This window comes from Dermacentor silvarum, chromosome 2 (genome assembly GCF_013339745.2).
Source record: "Dermacentor silvarum isolate Dsil-2018 chromosome 2, BIME_Dsil_1.4, whole genome shotgun sequence".
NCBI lineage: Eukaryota > Metazoa > Arthropoda > Arachnida > Ixodida > Ixodidae > Dermacentor > Dermacentor silvarum.
In genome coordinates, this window is record NC_051155.1 from 93,434,713 (window position 1) to 93,452,533 (window position 17,821).

Genomic DNA, 17,821 nt, shown 5'->3' on the forward strand with positions numbered 1-17,821 from the left:
ATAATTATTGAACCATCGTTTTAACGTCAAAGCTGTTAAAGCTGGAGGAGAAACATCCGAAGTCCGCAGAAAACTCCGCGCCGTTGCCTAGCAACAACCAAGCCACAGCTGCGCACCACCTGGCCCAACCTCGCCTAGCCCAACCTCCTGCCCCGCCAAAGCTACCGAAAATAGCTGGTACCTGTCGCCTAGCAACCATCTACGTCATAACTGACCTAAACACCCAGTGTACAGGGTCGTCCACTCTTAGTACGAACACGGCGCCGCGTGGCCGCGCTCCGCGGAGCGCCAGCGCACATGGCTAAGCAGCGCAGGCGCACAGGGGCTTGGAGGCGGGGCTTTGTGTCGTCTGCTAAAGCGCACGAGCGAGCCGTGTTTGTACCGTCTGTTTGCTTGTGCTCGCGCGCTTTAGCAGACGACACGAAGCCCCGCCTCCAAGCCCCTGTGCGCCTGCGCCGCTTAGCTTCGATGCGCGACCACGCCATGTGAGCTGGCGCTCCGCGGAGCTTGGCCGCGCGGCGCCGTGTTCGCACTAAGAGTGGACGACCCTGTACATGCGCTTGACCTCGGAATTTGCCATGAAATGGCCTGCGCCTAGTCGTGTCAAATAACTTTCGCTAGCCTGCCTGCGTTTGTGGCATGCCAGGAACGCTGTCGCTCGTAGGCGCCAACGCGTCCAGCGCTAGTCACGCGAAATGTCGCGAAAGGGAAGGTACCTCAGAAACTGATCGCTCGAGAATACCTTCCCTACATGCGTAGTTAATTTTTTTTAACGGCCAAGTTGGCGCTTGGTCGTGAAAAGCTTAGGCCCAGCGAAACTGTCGATCCTCAAGTCCAATAATGCGGAGTGATAGCAAAATATTAGGCCAAGCCAAACCTACTTACAAATCTAGCAGCAACCAAGTTACACAACCTAGCAGTAACCAAGTTAGAACCTAGCAGCAACCAAGTTAAGATCTAGCCGCAACCAAGTTAATACCTAGCAGGATCGGCAGTTTCACTGTGCCTAAGCTTCGCACGACCGAGTGCAAACTTGCCCGTTTTAGGGGCGAAGCTCCTTAGGTCGAGCCTTGTCCCTCGTCGCGCCGTCGTAGCCACGCTAGTACTCGCCGCGCCCGCTAGAGGCGCAGCTGTGCTCTCTTTCTCTCTCGTTCCCGACGCGCGCTCTCTCTCTCTCTCGTCCGTAGCTAGGCGCGCTGCGGTGCACAAGGGCGTTCGTTCCCTACGCGCACTCTCTCTCTCTCGTCCGTAGCTCTGGTTTACCCGAATGCGTTCGTTTCTCTTTCTCTCTCGTTCCCGACGCTCTCTCTCTCTCTCGTCCGTAGCTAGGGGCGCTGCGGTGCACAAGGGCGTTCGTTCCCGGCGCGCTCTCTCTCTCTCTCATCCGTAGCTAGGGGCGCTGCGGTGCACAAGGGCGTTCGTTCCCGGCGCGCTCTCTCTCTCTCTCATCCGTAGCTAGGGGCACTGCGGTGCACAAGTGCGTTCATTCCCAACGCGCGCTCTCTCTCTCTCTCGTCCGTAGCTAGGGGCGCTGCGGTGCACAAGAGCGTTCGTTCTCTACGCGCACTCTCTCTCTCGTCCGTAGCTCTGGTTTACCCGAATGCGTTCGTTTCTCTTTCTCTCTCGTTCCCGACGCTCTCTCTCTCTCCTCCGTAGCTAGGGGCGCTGCGGTGCACAAGGGCGTTCGTTCTCTACGCGCACTCTCTCTCTCGTCCGTAGCTCTGGTTTACCCGAATGCGTTCGTTTCTCTTTCTCTCTCGTTCCCGACGCTCTCTCTCTCTCTCGTCCGTAGCTAGGGGCGCTGCGGTGCACAAGGGCGTTCGTTCCCGGCGCGCTCTCTCTCTCTCTCATCCGTAGCTAGGGGCGCTGCGGTGCACAAGTGCGTTCATTCCCAACGCGCGCTCTCTCTCTCTCGTCCGTAGCTAGGGGCGCTGCGGTGCACAAGAGCGTTCCTTTCCGACGCGCGCTCTCTTTCTCTCTCGTCCGTAGCTCTAATTTACCCGAATGATCCCTCGGTGCTTCGCCCACTCATCATCATTCACGTCGTGGTTATGCGGTGATTTTTTCTGCCTATTTTCATGCGTTATTTAAGACGCCTGTGGTGTTCGCGATGATTAAACGAGTCACCTTGTTTACATTCGCAGGTATGGGGGGAAGGTTATGGGTGATGTGTAGACATAGCCTAAATTTTGTCGTTCAGTAACAGCGCAGTATTCAGCCCGCCGTCTTAGGAGAACATTTAAGCCACCTATATATAACATTTGATGGATGGGGGAACATTGTCACGAATATACATGCCAAGGCAAAAGCGCGTAGATAAAGTACTGCCTTCGCTGAAAATTCCTTAACCAAAAGTAAGAAGAGTTGGGGGAGTTGGTGCGGTAGCGTGATGAAACATCTCTAAAAATTAACGCAAAAGGAACAAACACATGCCTATTGAGTGCTCGAAAGCATCGTAGTCTGCCGGGATCAATGTCAATGTGTGAACGTCGTATGGGGGCAACGCTTTGAACTGTGTGTCTTAATTGCAAATAACTGAAATTTGTAATGTCACTGTTCGGGACGAACAGCCTCGCTGGAAATTAGGCAATCATTCTGCAAAGTCGCACAACCATACTGTCTTTTATTTGCTTGTGGAAAAATAACCAGCATACTTTACTAATTTCTACGGTGGAGTTCAACGACGTGCTATAAATAGACGTGAAATATACGTGTCTCAACATTATTGCTTCCCTGCGGAGTAGGCTCTCTGCACCGAAAGCGAGAACTCTGCGATAGACTCTGGGAGTAAACCGTTTCAAGACAGCAGAACAATACAGTGATACCGCGGCACAAAAGGCGCTCAAATGCCGCGGTTTGCGCAATACTTCGCTTTACCTAGTTCACCAACTGCGTGCACAAAACAGAAAAGCGCTCGCACATACGATCACCGTTAAATATTCCGGGCTACCCGAGGAGCAAGACATCGTTTGAGCGACACACACTCGTGTTCAGTTTTGTGAATACGCAGCTTCCGGCTGCACACTTAGCTCAGACACACACAGACAGATCAGTGTTGTTCGCGCGTTTGGTTAATTTCACAACAAAATTGAAGCGTAAACACTATCTGTGTGAGACGTTTTGGTGTCTGGCACCGGCGCTCAAAGAAGAGAAAGAAATGAAAAAAAAATGCGCGGAGCGCCATCGGATTCGATGCACTCCTGCATACGCGAGAATTCAGCAGGGCATCGTCTAATCAGATGCCTCAATTTGCTGCCTTCCCCTGACGCATTATCGTCATCACCACTGATCGCTCTCTATCCTGATCGATCAATCAAAACAATTGTGAAATCTGGCGGGCTTTTGGGGCAGGGAAGTATAGGTTCATTTGTATAGAGTGGAAAAGCCAACGTGGTCCAGTTACACATGTCTACAGTCCCAGCAATGCCACTGCATCATGCCTACGTCACGCTGTTCTCTAAATCTGCGCAGCTTTTGCACTTCTCAAAAGTACACTGAACACTCTCGTTTTACTTTATAATTTAGTTTATTAAAACCATCCATACTAACGACAAAGCTGCACTGCTTCTTGTTTATTTACTGACTATATGCATATTATAAAGAGCCAGCATTTCGGCGCATAAAACATATACCTGATCGTCTCAAGACGACGTCGGTATATAGACACAACAGGGGGTGATTACTGGAATAAAAACGTGCAGGACTGTTTATCATTGAACATTAAAGAGCAAACACACACGCACACACCAAAGTTGTAGGCTCAAACGCCCTCCTGCGTGAGGAAGCTGTTGGCGACTCGCGCGGGTGTAGACAAGGTGATGGAGTTGTCCACGTTGGCGCTGGGCACCGGGTGCCGCGTACTGGCAGCCCCCGCATGCTCGTGATGGGTCGGTGCTGCGAACACTCGGTGGTGCTCGCGGTGGGCGCCGTGGTCGTAGGGCGTGTACAGCGGCTGGCCGTCCTTCACCTTGCGCCGGTGGTGGCAGTAGAACTTGCACAGCACGACCAGCACCAGGGCCTGCGAACAGGTGGAGCAATGCGGGCTCAAAATGCTTGCAAGGGAAACACTGTGTAGCAAGAAGAGCTTTAAACGTAGTGAACTATGAGTATTACTGCTTCCAAGACAATGAATTACTGACCTGTAAACCTTCTCGACATTTCCACAGTATTTTCTCAGTCTTCCACAGTCTCAAGTGCTAAAGAATCACGCTACATTATCCAGCTTCTGAAGTACCGGAAGGTGGTTTCAAAACTTTTCAGCGCAGTCCCACTCGAATGACAGACCCGTCGCTTATTTATTTATTTATTTATTTATTTATTTATTTATTTATTTATTTATTTATTTATTTATTTATTTATTTATTTATTCATTCATTCATTCATTCATTCATTCATTCATTCATTCATTCATTGTTTATTTCAAGTACCCTCAAGCAGCGAATCAGTATAGATGAGAGGGGGATGCAGGTTAAGAAGTGTAAAGAACGTTGCAATAACTGTAAGAGAAATAATGTAAACCCAGGCACAACAGCAAATAAAATACTGGGCTTCTGACGAAATGCGTTCCAAGTTCCTCCAAATTAGGGAAGCTCATATGACTTAATAATTTCTACTGGATCACTTCTACCACAAAGGCACACATTTGGAAATTATTCGATGTGTAGTGTAAAATTTGTTTTCCTGCGACCACACGAGTTTGCATTACGATACTAGGGCTAATAAGCCACTTGTGTTGTACAGTTGAGCTCATTCGGAACTCGTTGACCGGGGCATCGCAAAAATGTGTCTTAGCGCTGTATTGAAGAAGTATTGTCCCAATTTACTGTGTAATGGTCTTAAGCGACAGATAGCACGATTACGCGAGGCAGGGTTTCGCAGCAATGCGACGGTATCGGCAGGTGAAGTGCTGCTCAGGGAAGCACTTCCAGGACCAGCTGCATCTTGTTACGATTGACATTTAGCACAGTTGTGCCCGGCGGCTGTTCTCGACAAAGAATGCTGCACCGACAAACCTGCAGTCATGAAATGCCATTAATGCATGTCCCTTCATCTTTACAAGGCCAGGGAACTGGCGATTAGATCAGCGTCATCTGAGACTAATGGACAAGCCATTATGCTTCGTATCTTCGACTGTTCGACCGCTCAGAGCTTATGCGTGAGACGAATTCTGAGTCATAGGTCCCATGCAGCGTTAAACGGCATTGTCGCCCTTTTTTGTCAAACAAAAGAGCTCGCTTCGAGACATCAACCGCCGTCCTTAGTGAAAACGATTTACCGCGAAAGCCCGTCTACTGGCCCTGTTGGGCTGATCATCACGGAAAGCCGCCTAATTCGCGCAAGAGGCCAACGACGAGAATTTTCCTGGAAACGTTGTCGAGTTGAAGTTCCCACGTCGCCAAGCAGTTGCTCGTATGCGGGGGCGGTTCGCAACTTTGAGGAGGCGTAATCCGGCGGAACGGCGCAACGTCAGAGGCGGGATTTTGCAAAAGTTTCGTCGACTGTGATTGGCCGAGAACAACAAAAGGTAATTCCCAGTACGAGAGAAAAAGGGGGATGAATAAGTAGTTTAATGATTTGAAAATGTATAGAGGTCGGCCGGAAAATGGAACATCTGGCCTGCTACTCTACGTAAGGGAAGGGGAAGAGGGGAAGAAAGAGGGTCACAATGGGGAATGACAATGGGAGGAACGAGGTGAAAGGACACATTGCATAAATATTATCACAATCGCGAGTCCAGGCCCGTGTTGCCTAATAAACGTAAAATATAGCAGGCATTGTCTCTATCGTCTGCCAACTCTGTGGCCATGCGCCCAGCAAGAGGTCTTCCGACAGTGGTCCGTTGTATAAATGCCTCAAGGTAGCTGCCAGTGTCAGTCTTGCGCGCGCATACTCAGGGCACACCACGACCACGTGGGAAAAAGGGGGAAATTAAGTGCTTAAAAAGCGGACCTTGAGGGCTGTGAGGTTTGCTCGTTCGTGCTTGTACATAAAACTCCCAAAACGTAAATGCTGTAAATAAACCCAATTTTTGCATTTCTTGGACATCGCCCCTGGTCCTCTTGATCGCCCGGCACCTGGAAAATCACCAGCCACGTAAAACTCGCAATGACCGCTCAGACACGAGTGGCAACGTCAACTGGCGGTTGATAGCAGTGGGATGGAACCTGAAGCCAACGTGAAACCAAACAATCGTCGACGCCTGCAAGCACCGCCCCAGGTGCAGCCCACCGACGCGGTGCAGCCCACTAAGCGGCGGCTGTGCTGCGGTCGCAGCTCGAGCCTTCGTATATTCCCCGCGGCTCGCAGCAAAATGCGGTAAATAGGGGAGGGGGGGGGGGGGGGGGGGGCGGTGAAAGAAATAGAAAGAAATGAAAGGGGGCGGGGTAGGCGGTGAATTGCCGAGCAGCCGCACCAGGTGCCGGGAAGCCGAGTGACGCCACTGCCGGCAGTATATAGGTGCATTTCATCATCAGCAGCAGCCTATATTTATGTCACTGCAGGACGAAGGCCCCTCCCTGCGACTTCCAATTACCCCTGTCTTGCGCTAGCTGATTCCAGCTTGCGCCTGCAAATTTCCTAACTTCATCCTAACAGGTGAATTTACATGCAAGCTAATTGTAGGAGTCATGAGGGAGGTAGTGGCCGAATACTGCACCAGGGAGGCCGGTTCATGTTCTGGAATTGGAAAACTAGGTGGAGTGATGAAGTTAGGAAATTTGCAGACGCAAGTTGTAATCAGCTAGCGCAAGGCAGGGGTAATTGAAGATCGCAGGGAGAGGCCTTCGTCCTGCAGTGGACATAAATATAGGCTGATGATGATGACACCATGCAAGCTCATTCGTTTCGTGTGTTGTCTTCAGCGGCACAGCGCCAGCTTAGAAGGCGACCGCCATCCTTCTCTGTGGTGGAGCCCTCTCCCGCAACCCGCCACAAGGGGAAGTTCTGGCAGGAAGATAGGAGGGTTGTTCCGCCCAACCGCTCCACTGCAACATCTATCCTTTCGGACGCCCCAAAAATGACGTGCAACAGCCCGTGCGTCTCGGAGAGCTAGTTTGCATTCGGCGATGAGCACGCTCCGCAATTCGGTCACTAAATAGGTTTCCTTGCAGCAAGCACCTCTTTGCAACGGTAACTTTGTATCGATGGCCCACCGTCCACCGTCGTACCTACCACAAAAACGGCCAAACGAGCCAAAGAAATTGATTCGCTTCAAAATAAGCACCCAACTGAGTTGGTTGAATGCAATACGTGAATCATATACCGAATGCCGTTACCTCGCGGGAGAAGTTAGAGAGTGCAAACAGATGCGTCAATCATCGGCTGAGGGTGCACCAAAGTTAACAGAGCGTCGTCGGATGGTTTTCTTGCCCTTCGTTGTAGCAAATGTGGTTGCGTTCCGTGCTTTCAAGATACTGTTATCCTTAGAAAAAACAAACTTCACTTGGCGCACCTGAACATCGAAAGCGCTCATATTGAGGCATACGGCGATGCATGTGTGAGCAACACGACATTGTCGCTGGTTGAAAACAAAAATAGATTTTCTACGCATGCGTTAGAGATAGTAGTGACTGCTGGTTTGCTCTGTAATGTAACTATTAGATTTCCTTTCTCATCACTGAGGATGAACACATGTCTGTGGCGTATGTGCCGGATATAGTATACGTTTACCTCTATCCCGTAAATGAATCGTTGCTGGAAGTCAGCGCTGTGTGTCTGTGTCTTGTCTTTCTCGGCGTCCATGCAATAGTAGCGCTACACGGAGGAAGCCTTCAAGATGACGTAGCACCTAGCCGAAATCTTTACGCTCGGGTAATCGCATCATACCTCGATATACGCACCTCGTAGTGCCATCTCTCTGTCATTGCCGCTGAGATGAAACATATACTGGTTGTTGGGGAATACATCATCACCACAACTATACGGCACACGCCGCCCGTTTAAACTCGGTTGCCGCGATCGCACTTTTAATTCTCGCAAGATATGCGAACACGGCAGGTTAGCTCTGCCTGAACATTACGCATTTCACCTCGTTGCTTAACGTTGATAGCTACAATGGTCGGCAATACGTAAATGTGTATATTCTGATACTGCGAGACATGAGCCGTTTAAAAGGCCATTGTGTAAAATGTGGAAGTTGCGCATTTGAAAGTTTCCATCTGTTTACACGCGACAGCATTGCGAAGCGCGCTGTTATACATTATTTCTCGATTGGTGGTTGCAAAGGTGGTAGTGTTGCAAATCGCGTCGCACATTCGGGACGTGATGTTTCCCAGATTGCTACGCCTTCGGATCAGTAGTGAAGGCACTCGTTGTGTTTGTCCGACATATAAGCGGTGCCTTGAGTGTGCAAATACCTCGTGTGGCGAAATACGGAAGTTATTATTCTGCATTCAAATTTATCTTGCAGCAATAACTAATGAAAAAAAACGTTTTCAAAGTGGTAAATAGCACGAACGCTACGCCGCGCTTGTCAACAGCACGATTATGTATAGCGACAGTTTACTTTACGTGCATTAATTATGTAAGGTACGGTATTCTTACTCTTGTTCATTCACCGCATTTATATATATATGAAAACATTTAAGTTCACTTATTCTCGCGTTCATTGGTATCGCAACACGAACGCATCAACGTATTAGTTTTGTAAGAGCGGCAGCGATGTATGCCACGAGCTGTTTTGGCAATGCACTCGTGTCCTGCAGGCGAAGCGCTGCCAATGAAGAATGCTGATTTCAAGAAAACCGCTGTGACTTATGACGTAGCCATTAGGACTATTTGCGTATATTTAATATTACTGGAAATGGGGCTAGGGATTTCGAGCAGACAGCGAGTGAATGCGGCACCCGAGTCGAGCAACACGTATGTATACTCTTGATTTACAACCGTTGTGACGGGGGTCGTCAGATTTAACGTCCACATGTCAGGAATCTACAAGCATAATCTGGTATATTGGCATATCTTTTCCAACTCGTCGATACCGCCAGGCATATCAACGAAACTACGTCTACCAGGGTGCCTCAGTATCGAGTTCCAAGTTTTGTAACTTTTGCATAAATTTTTCTAATATGCACTTATAGCAATAAATAAAAAGTAACTTGCTTACTTTTTTTTCTGTACGACTCGGCCAATACTTTTGCGAGCAGATCTTGTCTTTTCGAAGGACGTAAAAATTATGGTGTTCCAATGGCAATATTTTCGAATCAAATCGAATACGAATATTGCAGAAAAAATAACATCAAACATTGAATTGCATATATAACATATTCTCATTTACATACTGACATGGAACATGAAATTCATGTGCAATTGGCTTGGTGAAAACAATCGGACTTATACGATTCGCAACTAGACGCCAGAACACATGAGGGGCTTGTAAATGTCCAACAGCTGGTTTCAATTATCTAGTTCACAATGCCAATGACATAATTGTAACAATGTTACAGCACTTCCAGATACACGTACAGTGGTGTGTCTGTTGAAGGAAATAAAAATGATGCTACAGCATCATACATTGTTTTAAAGGAACGCGAAGATGGTGACTGGCAAATCATAATAAACTCGTGCATGCTCTGCGCAAATGGGAGCCATAATTCTTATTGAATAGCTGATTATCGTTGATCGGAAGCTATTGGCCCCGTGCGTTCGCTAAGAAAGTGGTGCCATTCTACGACATCCACAGGTCTTCTGTAGCAGAATTATTCGAAACAGTCTTCACTTCCAGCCCTCGCTCTCCCCTTCTGAACTCCATTAAGGATTTCTACCCCTTATACATTCAAAAGAAACGAATATTCAAAAAAGTCTAATAACGAATTCTCAAATTGAATGCAAATAGCATAGCACGAACTATTCATTTGAAATTTCGTATTTTCGTATTTGAAATTTCGATTGTTCCCACACTTCCAGTAAAACGCAAGGGGCAGTTTAATTGTGGCACACCCGCCCACACATATCAATCCCACTGCGTGACGTATCATGTTAAATTAACAAGTGATGAGAAAGGCTGGGAACTTCTTGCGTTCCGTGGGCCAATGCAGCCAGACGGTCGCAGCTTTATATTCGGTCGCAAAATGGGGGTGAGTGCCTATACCTTTCAACTACTACGAATACAAATGAAGCCTCTGCCACAAGTCCCACGCGAGCATTCATTCATCCAGTTACGACCAAAAATATCGGCGAGTTAGATGAATTTGATCCGTTAATTACAAGTTGCTGAATATAAACATAGCTAGGTATTTCCGTAGCACTTGCGAATGAGCGTCCTGCGACTCCCGAAATCGGAGGCTGCGTGCATCGGGTTCGGAATTCTGTCATTTGTTTTGGCAGAAAGCGTATCATGAAACATTTTGCAGCCTCTTAAATCAGATTGAATATCTAGCGTGGCGTCAAGCAGTTGTTGTAGTGAATATAGGGGCGTTATCCGCAATTAAAGCTGTCACTCTACAATGCAATAATTAATTGACCAACCACTCGCGATGGTCGCTCGTAAAATACTAGATGTGTTTTGTTTAGAGTACACCCGACGGCCCCGAGAACTTTTGCTCACCTTGAATATGGCGTATATGACGTAGAACACAATTGAGGAAAATATGGATCTGTCCTGCAATGGCAGAAAAGTAAAATGCAATTGTACATCGTAAAAACAATTCTTGGAAAAATTTAGCTCTTGAATACTAAGAGCTTCCCCTGTATACACGAGCGATAAATATGCATTTAGGGCGTTACGCTAGATATTAATAATGATGACGGAAAACCTGAGTATCAATTAGCCGCTTCACACGCTTAGACAGCTAACAGCAGTCATAGCACATTATCTGCTAGTTGTCAGCTCCAACGCCCACAGCCACGAAGAATAAACGATTCCGCATACGTGGGTCGGGCCCTCCGTTATGGTATATATAGAGCATAATCGCAGCCTCATTTAGAGCAAGCGCCCTCAATCTCGACCTAATGTCGCCATCTGTCGGCTGCGAGGCGAGTGCAGGGACTGCGTGTTTATTGACGTGGCATGAAATGGCATTTTCTGGCGAGAAAACACTGCCGGCAAGAGCGCGATAAAAGCAGGCTGCGCGCTGTCGCGGCCGTTTGTTGCGCTTATAACCGCAGACACCGCCAAAGGGTGCCCGACGCCTACAAGCACTGAAAATTGCGGTCTACAGACGGTGATGATCCGCAGCCGCAGATACAGCGTCTCGAACCACTAATGACTTCGTTGTATGGCGATAGAAGTTACATGGACACTCCAGGCGCATTTCCACCGTCGTCGTCGGCGTCGATAATATCGTGGCCACGCGCAGCATGCTGTATGTGCGCGTGAAATGGTACGAGGGTGAGCCGAGAATGGCGGCTCGATCCCGCGCGCGCACAGGAGCAAGTCGTGGATCGCGCGCAAAGCAACGGGGGTATAGGGAGAACATCCTCTCTAGCGGCGGCTGTGTATGGCCTAAAACCCCTATATATAAAAAGTAGCGTCACGCTTTGAAGAATGCCGGCGCCTCCTCGCACACCCTGTCCGAGGCTGACGCCGCGTCGGTATTGGCCTAATGGCATCACGTGGACCGTCGAGCCCCCGGGCGCTGGCTGCGTTTGTTTACGATCACGCTCCATCGCCATTTTCGCCCGAGAAGCGTCTCCGACTGGCGAGGAGCACGACGATAGCGACGAACACAGTCGGCGATCGTCGAATCTGATCAGCGGTGAAAGATAAACAAGTGCACGTGTTTCAAGCGGTGTAGGCGGCGCAACGGTCGAAAAAGGAGCGCGAAAGAGAGGAGAAACGAGGAGGAGGGAAGGCGGAGGAGGAGAGTGTCGCTACTTTTTATATATTGACCCTTTTCGCGGAGCAGTTTGCTCTAGAGGAACGAGATGGCGCTTTCGGCAGCGCGCCATACGTTGCCTCAGCTAATGCGCACGAATACGAAACCATTACTGCTTCTGCCCTGCTACTGTGCGATCAGCTGTCGGAAATACAACTGGGTGTTCGCTAATGCACTGTGCCCAATTCGTGCTGCAAAATGTGTAACGATAAAGGGAAGACGTGTGCCGTAGTTCGCTGCAAAAATAGTGATTCATATATTAAGGAATGGAATCAACCTGTGTCGCCGCTGCTAAATAAGGACTTCCTGTGTTGCCGCCCTTCGCGATGCACGGCTTTCCTCACTTGGCAACCTTCATCGCTGCAGCGATGAAAGGCGTGCCCGGCGGGACCCTGGACTGAGGGACCGTCTCCACAACGGTTATTCTTACTTTTTAGTTAAAGAACCCCAGGTAGTCAAAATTTCCGGAGTCCCCCACTACGGCGTGCCTCATAATCAGAGCGTGGTTTTGGCGCGTAAAACTCCATAATTTAGTTTTTTAAACTTTTTATTTAATAAAGTGTATCATCATCATCAAGGATAAAAAGAGATAATTCATCCGCCAGCGCTGTATAGCTAACCTCCAAATTAAGGACTTCAACTCCGGAATGTCGCACTTAAGAGTGAGTACCGCTTGTTGCAAAGGTAGCGCCACTTACTGCCATAGTAAGTTTCTCGCGCGTTGTCTATAGACTTCCACCCCTACTCGCACGTAAACTTGCGCCACCCTGTCGCCAACGCATCAACAATAAGTGAATGGGCGCCCACTTGAATCAGTGTGCTGAAGCATGAGTGACGGCGACTACACCTACAAGACACGCTGTTGCAAGCTGAATGTTTCGGGACGGTCCACAAAGTAAGCGAGGGACTAGCGATAAATAATACGCCTTTGCTACAGGCTACCGCAAAGTACAGAACAGTCACATTCCAAGCTTTGTGCGCAACAAGAACAAATCTATCGCAGCAGAGAACACCCGCGAGCGATTGGGCTTAAAATAAACAGTCAGATAGTGGCCGCACCGAGGACCCGAGGAACTTTACTGAGTCAGAAATATGACAAGCCGCTGCTTCAAAATGTTTGCCAAATAAAGAACGAAGAGCACACTGATCCCGATTTAATACATAAGCGGAAAGTTTGCACAGCTTGGAATACATTTCTAGCCCTGCTTTTATAGTACAAACACCGTATACGCTGCTCGCGCCCTTTGGACAAAGCGTAACGAGCTCTGAAAGCACTTACATGCCCTCTTAAGCTGTGGTCAAAGCGTCGTGCCGTGCCCAAATCCACCGTCTACGATATGCGTCGAAACGGAGGTTTGCTGCGCCGCACCGGCGTCACGCGCTTGCATTGTAATGGCGGACGCAACGGAGGCAGCCGAGGCAAGAAATGGACGCGTCACCACGTGATCAAACATGGCAGCGCCCACAGGAGCACCGCGAAAAGGGTCAATAGGGGTTTTAGTATGGCCATGGTATCGCAAAACTGAGCGCGGCCGCGCGGATCTTATCTTGCGATGAGTAACCGAGTCTAGGTGCGCCGAGAGCCAATGGCGTCGTGTGCGCTGGGTTCTCGCCGCTTAGTTCGCGTTGAAGCGAGAGAGAGCACGACGGTCGATTCGCTCCCCGCCACGCTTCCTGCCACCAGCGTTTTGGCAGCGAGTGTCCGCAGTCATCGAGTGAGATGTGTTCATGTTTCCCTGTGCACGCTTGACACCATGCTTGTTAATTTAGTTAGTAAGCAAATTTTTACAAGTTTATACGGCCAATAAAACTAGCATCGTTACTTCGTATAGCTGTCTAATAATTTGCCATCACAATCGATGCTCCGCCTTTCGGGCGAAGCTGCGACTTTTATAACTTACGCAAGAATAGTATATGAGATATACAATGCATCTTTTTGTATGCTAGTATTATTTGACTTATTACAATAATGCAATAATAATGCAGTCGTCGACCACCTTCAACGGAGTTGTTGATTAATCAGCATTCAGTGATACTTTCGTTTCCCAGCTACATCACCTGCACCACAATGTATGAATGGAGCAATGGCTGAGCTGTAAGTGGCTTAGTACCCTTAATCCCGTACCCCTGCACCCTACCCCATGGCGCTCTCTTAGTGATGGCGCCTACCAATGAAAGACGGCGCTTACACCCGTGAGCAAAAGTATGCGGACCAGGGATTGCGCGATAAAGCCGATTTTTTCAACTGCCTGCGAATGCCACTTGAAATTGAGGACTGCAGTCCGAGCTTGGGATTGCGAACTTTCCAGTGTATTCGTCAATTTCAGTTTGTGCATGTTAATTAGAAGAAATTCACTTTTTTTCGGCGACCCTGTGGTCCGTATACTTTTGCTCACGGGTGCACATGTAAAGGTAGTTATGTGGTCTTGTTGGTATATCCTGTTCTAGTTTGCTGCAGAAAACATAGCGCAACGCGGACATAAAAGACACTAAAGAATATACACAGCGTTGTGTATTCTTTCATCGTGAGGATGTCCGCATCGTTCTGCAGGTGATTCCAATGAGGATTAGTGGAGATGCGGCACATGAATCAGAACGGGTTTCGCTTCGTCGACTGAAAGCGCACAGTCACGGCGTTTACTGTAACTAAAAGAGGCGTTCGCACTGTGAGACAATGGTGGCTTACACGCAGTTTGTCATGCATTTTCAGCACGGGGTCGTCCTTGAGCTTGTTGCCGGGCTGAAAGAGAAAAAAACAAACAACGGCGATAATTCTTTTCGACCCGCTCGTGCTGTGGATTAGGATCTATCATAAAGCATGTTACATGCGTGCCCCGTAGAGGCGCACAAACTAGATAGAAATCGAAATTAGTTGGGCTGTATCAGAGACGCCAGCCGCGGTGGGGTACGTGGAACGTCTTGCGTGTGCTGGGCAGAGGGTGTATGGGCACTGTGGTACACATACGACATAACCAAATGCACAACTTACATTTAGTCACACATTAGGAAGCGTACATGCTTAACTCAGGTGAAAGTTAGTTGAGGTCTTACGGCGTAATTTTGCAATAACGCTCGCTCTCTATTCGTAGTGGGCCCGTTTGTTTTGCAGAGGGTGTTTAAGCACTAGTGTGATTGCCCTACGCCGCTCGAATCGGCCGCACTCGTAGATGGTTGACTCTCCTCTGCTTGCGCTCCCTGCAGGAACACGTTAGGCCGTGGTCAGAGAGTGTTGGGTATACCTCAAATTTGGTGCACGTGTCTGTTCTCGCCATTTCGTCCCTATCCGTGTCGAACGCGTAGGCGCCATAGCCGGGCAACCGTCAAATTTCTGCAACCGATTGCCCCTATAACTTCTTCTTTATGTCACAGTTACGAGTTTCGGGGATTATAGTTACTACGAAGGGGTGCTCTTTTTAAATGAGACCACACTCCCTCGGATAGAGAAACATGCTGCCGAGCTACGCCTCTCTCAAGTCCACGTGCTAGGCTAAATTTAGCTCCGATTATGTCATGCGTGGTGTGACGACAGCGCCATCTGAGCAGGCGGCAGATGCTTTATTTTTTATTTTTTGTTTACAGAACGGTACCAAAGTAAGGTGCGTGGGTAGTAGGGTTGCAACGATATAAGCGATGTTACATGTTTTCGTCACAAGCTGTCATAGCAAGCGGCGCTCTATGCTGGCCAAAATCAAATACGTTTCACATCAACAGATGCCTTGATACGAAAACCTAGATACGGCTAATAAGTGATAGATTAAAAAATTAATTATTGAAAAACGTTTACAAAAACGTTTACCACGCCTGCCCCTTTCCTTCGCATGTTTGAACTTCAATGTGGCACATTGTGCCGCTGTAAGATGCGCCCTGGCGGCCCTGATCGACTCTTTGTTGCTCCTGCGCATCTGCGCAGCAACAACTCTGTTCTCTCCTGTTCATGATGTGCCGACTGCCGGTCACCTTGGCGTGTCACGGACTTATGACCGCGTTCGTCGGCGTTTCTGCCGTTATATTGCTGTCTGTGACCTTTGTCAACGACGAAGAAAGCCAACCACACTCCCTGCTGGCTGCCTTCAAACACAATTGACGTACCATCAGAGCCATTCTTCCATGTAGGTGTCGATCCTTTAGGCCCTTTTCCTACGTATTTTTCTGGAAATAAGTGGATAGCTGTAGCAACAGACTACGCCACCTGATACACAATCACATGGTCTCTTCCTACAAGATGTGCAACCGATGTTGCCTATTTCCTCCTAGACAACGTCATCCTTCACCACGGTGCCCCTCGACGGCTCCTCGCCGACCGAGGCAGTTACTTTCCATCTTTCTAATGTTGCCAATGAGATTCTACGCTAGTGCTCGACTAAACACAAACTTGCTACGACTTACCTTCTACAAACGAATGGCCTATGTAACCAAGCGCCTCAACAAAACCTTACTGACATATGCTTTCCATGTATGTCTCCGCTGACCATCGCCATTGGGACGTATGTTACACTGTCGTTCGTTACCTTTCTCCATAATTCTCGCCACGATACCACAGGTTTCTCTCCATTCTTCCTCTTGTTTGGCCGCGATCCTACTCTACCTTACGACACAGTTTTGCGTGCTAGTCTGAATTGACATCGGAGTACTCCCGTGAAGCAATACTCAAGGCACGAAAGGCGCGTCATATTGCCCAACATCGACTGGTGGACTCACAGGAACATCAGCGGCGCTTATAGGACGCCCGCCATAGTGACGCCCACTACACACCGGGCGCCCTGGTTCTCCTTTGGTCACCGTCGCGACGCTTTGGCATCTCGCAGAAGTTACCCATACTCCGGCCCTTACCGCGTCTTGCGTCAAGTACTGACGTCACCTACAAAATCGCCCCTGTTGACGCCACCGCGGCTCAGCCGCGCTTTGACGTAGTCCACGTCGCGTGTCTTCAGCCGTATTATTCGACCGCATCCTAACCAGAACCCGGTCGGTGCTTCAACCGCCGGGGGTCATGTGACAGATTGATGAAGAAGACGCTTAAGATTAGTTCGATGACACTCTTCGTAAGCTAACTACCATCTTGTCAGTAGCTACAGTCTTTGTAAATATCCTGTAAACATATTTCGTGCTTCTCTTTTCCCGGTAACAGTACTACACCCATTCGGCTAACTTTCTCCGCGCAGCAGTAACTAGTTCACCCACGCCAAGCGAACTTCGGTATCATTAGTTGTTGTTTTTTTTTTTTTAGGAAACTGTTAGCTCTCCTTGCAAATGTTTCTTGTAATACAGTGTAATTCATGCTTCCGAACTCGATGTTCTCCAGCAGCTTTCCCTATTTTCATTCGCGCTACTTTGGCACAAATATCACCAAGGAGGTGACAACATTATATAGAAATTTTGTACTCTGTTCCGCGATTTTGTTCCGCGTTCAGCGGTCTTGATGCACAGCGGTAGATTACAGTGGTTCTTAAAGAGTGATATGAATTCTCGTGCGATGCGAAGGGCAGAAATACAGGTAACGTGAGATGTGAGGCGTGGTAAGCAAGTAAGCTGTTTTAGTTAAACATGTGTTAGCTGCTAGAATAAGAAAATTGATTGGCGGCCTGGTGAGGGGACCAACGCCAATCACTTCCGCAGGGTGATGTAACCATATCTAACGAGCCGCCCACGCTCAGTTTAAGTTATTAAACTGTCACAAATGCGTCACAAACAGCAAATGCCTCTAAAATATTCTGCAGCGTGTAGATTACTCTGGCTATGCCCATTTATCCCCAATGCAATACCTTTGAAAAGACTGGAGGGCCGCGTTTGAAACGCATGGTTCCTCAGCTAATATGTGCACATATACTAACGTACTATGGAGCCCCACTTCAGAACCATTGACAGCGCGACGCTGCCGCAGAAACACAGCACGGCGGCCACGATGGCCCAGGCGATGAACAGTCGCAGAGACTCCAGGGGATCCTGCGAAGTTACACCATGAGGAAAGGGCAGCGCGTGAGTACCACGTGATGCAAAAGCAAACAATG

At 48.6% G+C, this 17,821-nt stretch overlaps 1 protein-coding gene across 1 annotated transcript in view; it reads right to left on the reverse strand.

The window, feature by feature from the left end:
- Positions 1 to 3,760: 3,760 nt before the first annotated feature.
- LOC119441035 (uncharacterized) overlaps positions 3,761 to 17,821 on the reverse strand; it is a 97,026-nt gene continuing 82,965 nt past the window's right edge. Inside the window, exons 6-8 of the mRNA XM_049662821.1 lie at positions 14,500 to 14,553; positions 10,544 to 10,597; positions 3,761 to 4,018 (exon numbers count right to left, since the gene is read on the reverse strand). Coding sequence (XP_049518778.1) covers positions 3,761 to 4,018; positions 10,544 to 10,597; positions 14,500 to 14,553 — 366 coding nt within the window. The remainder of the gene's footprint in view (positions 4,019 to 10,543; positions 10,598 to 14,499; positions 14,554 to 17,821) is intronic.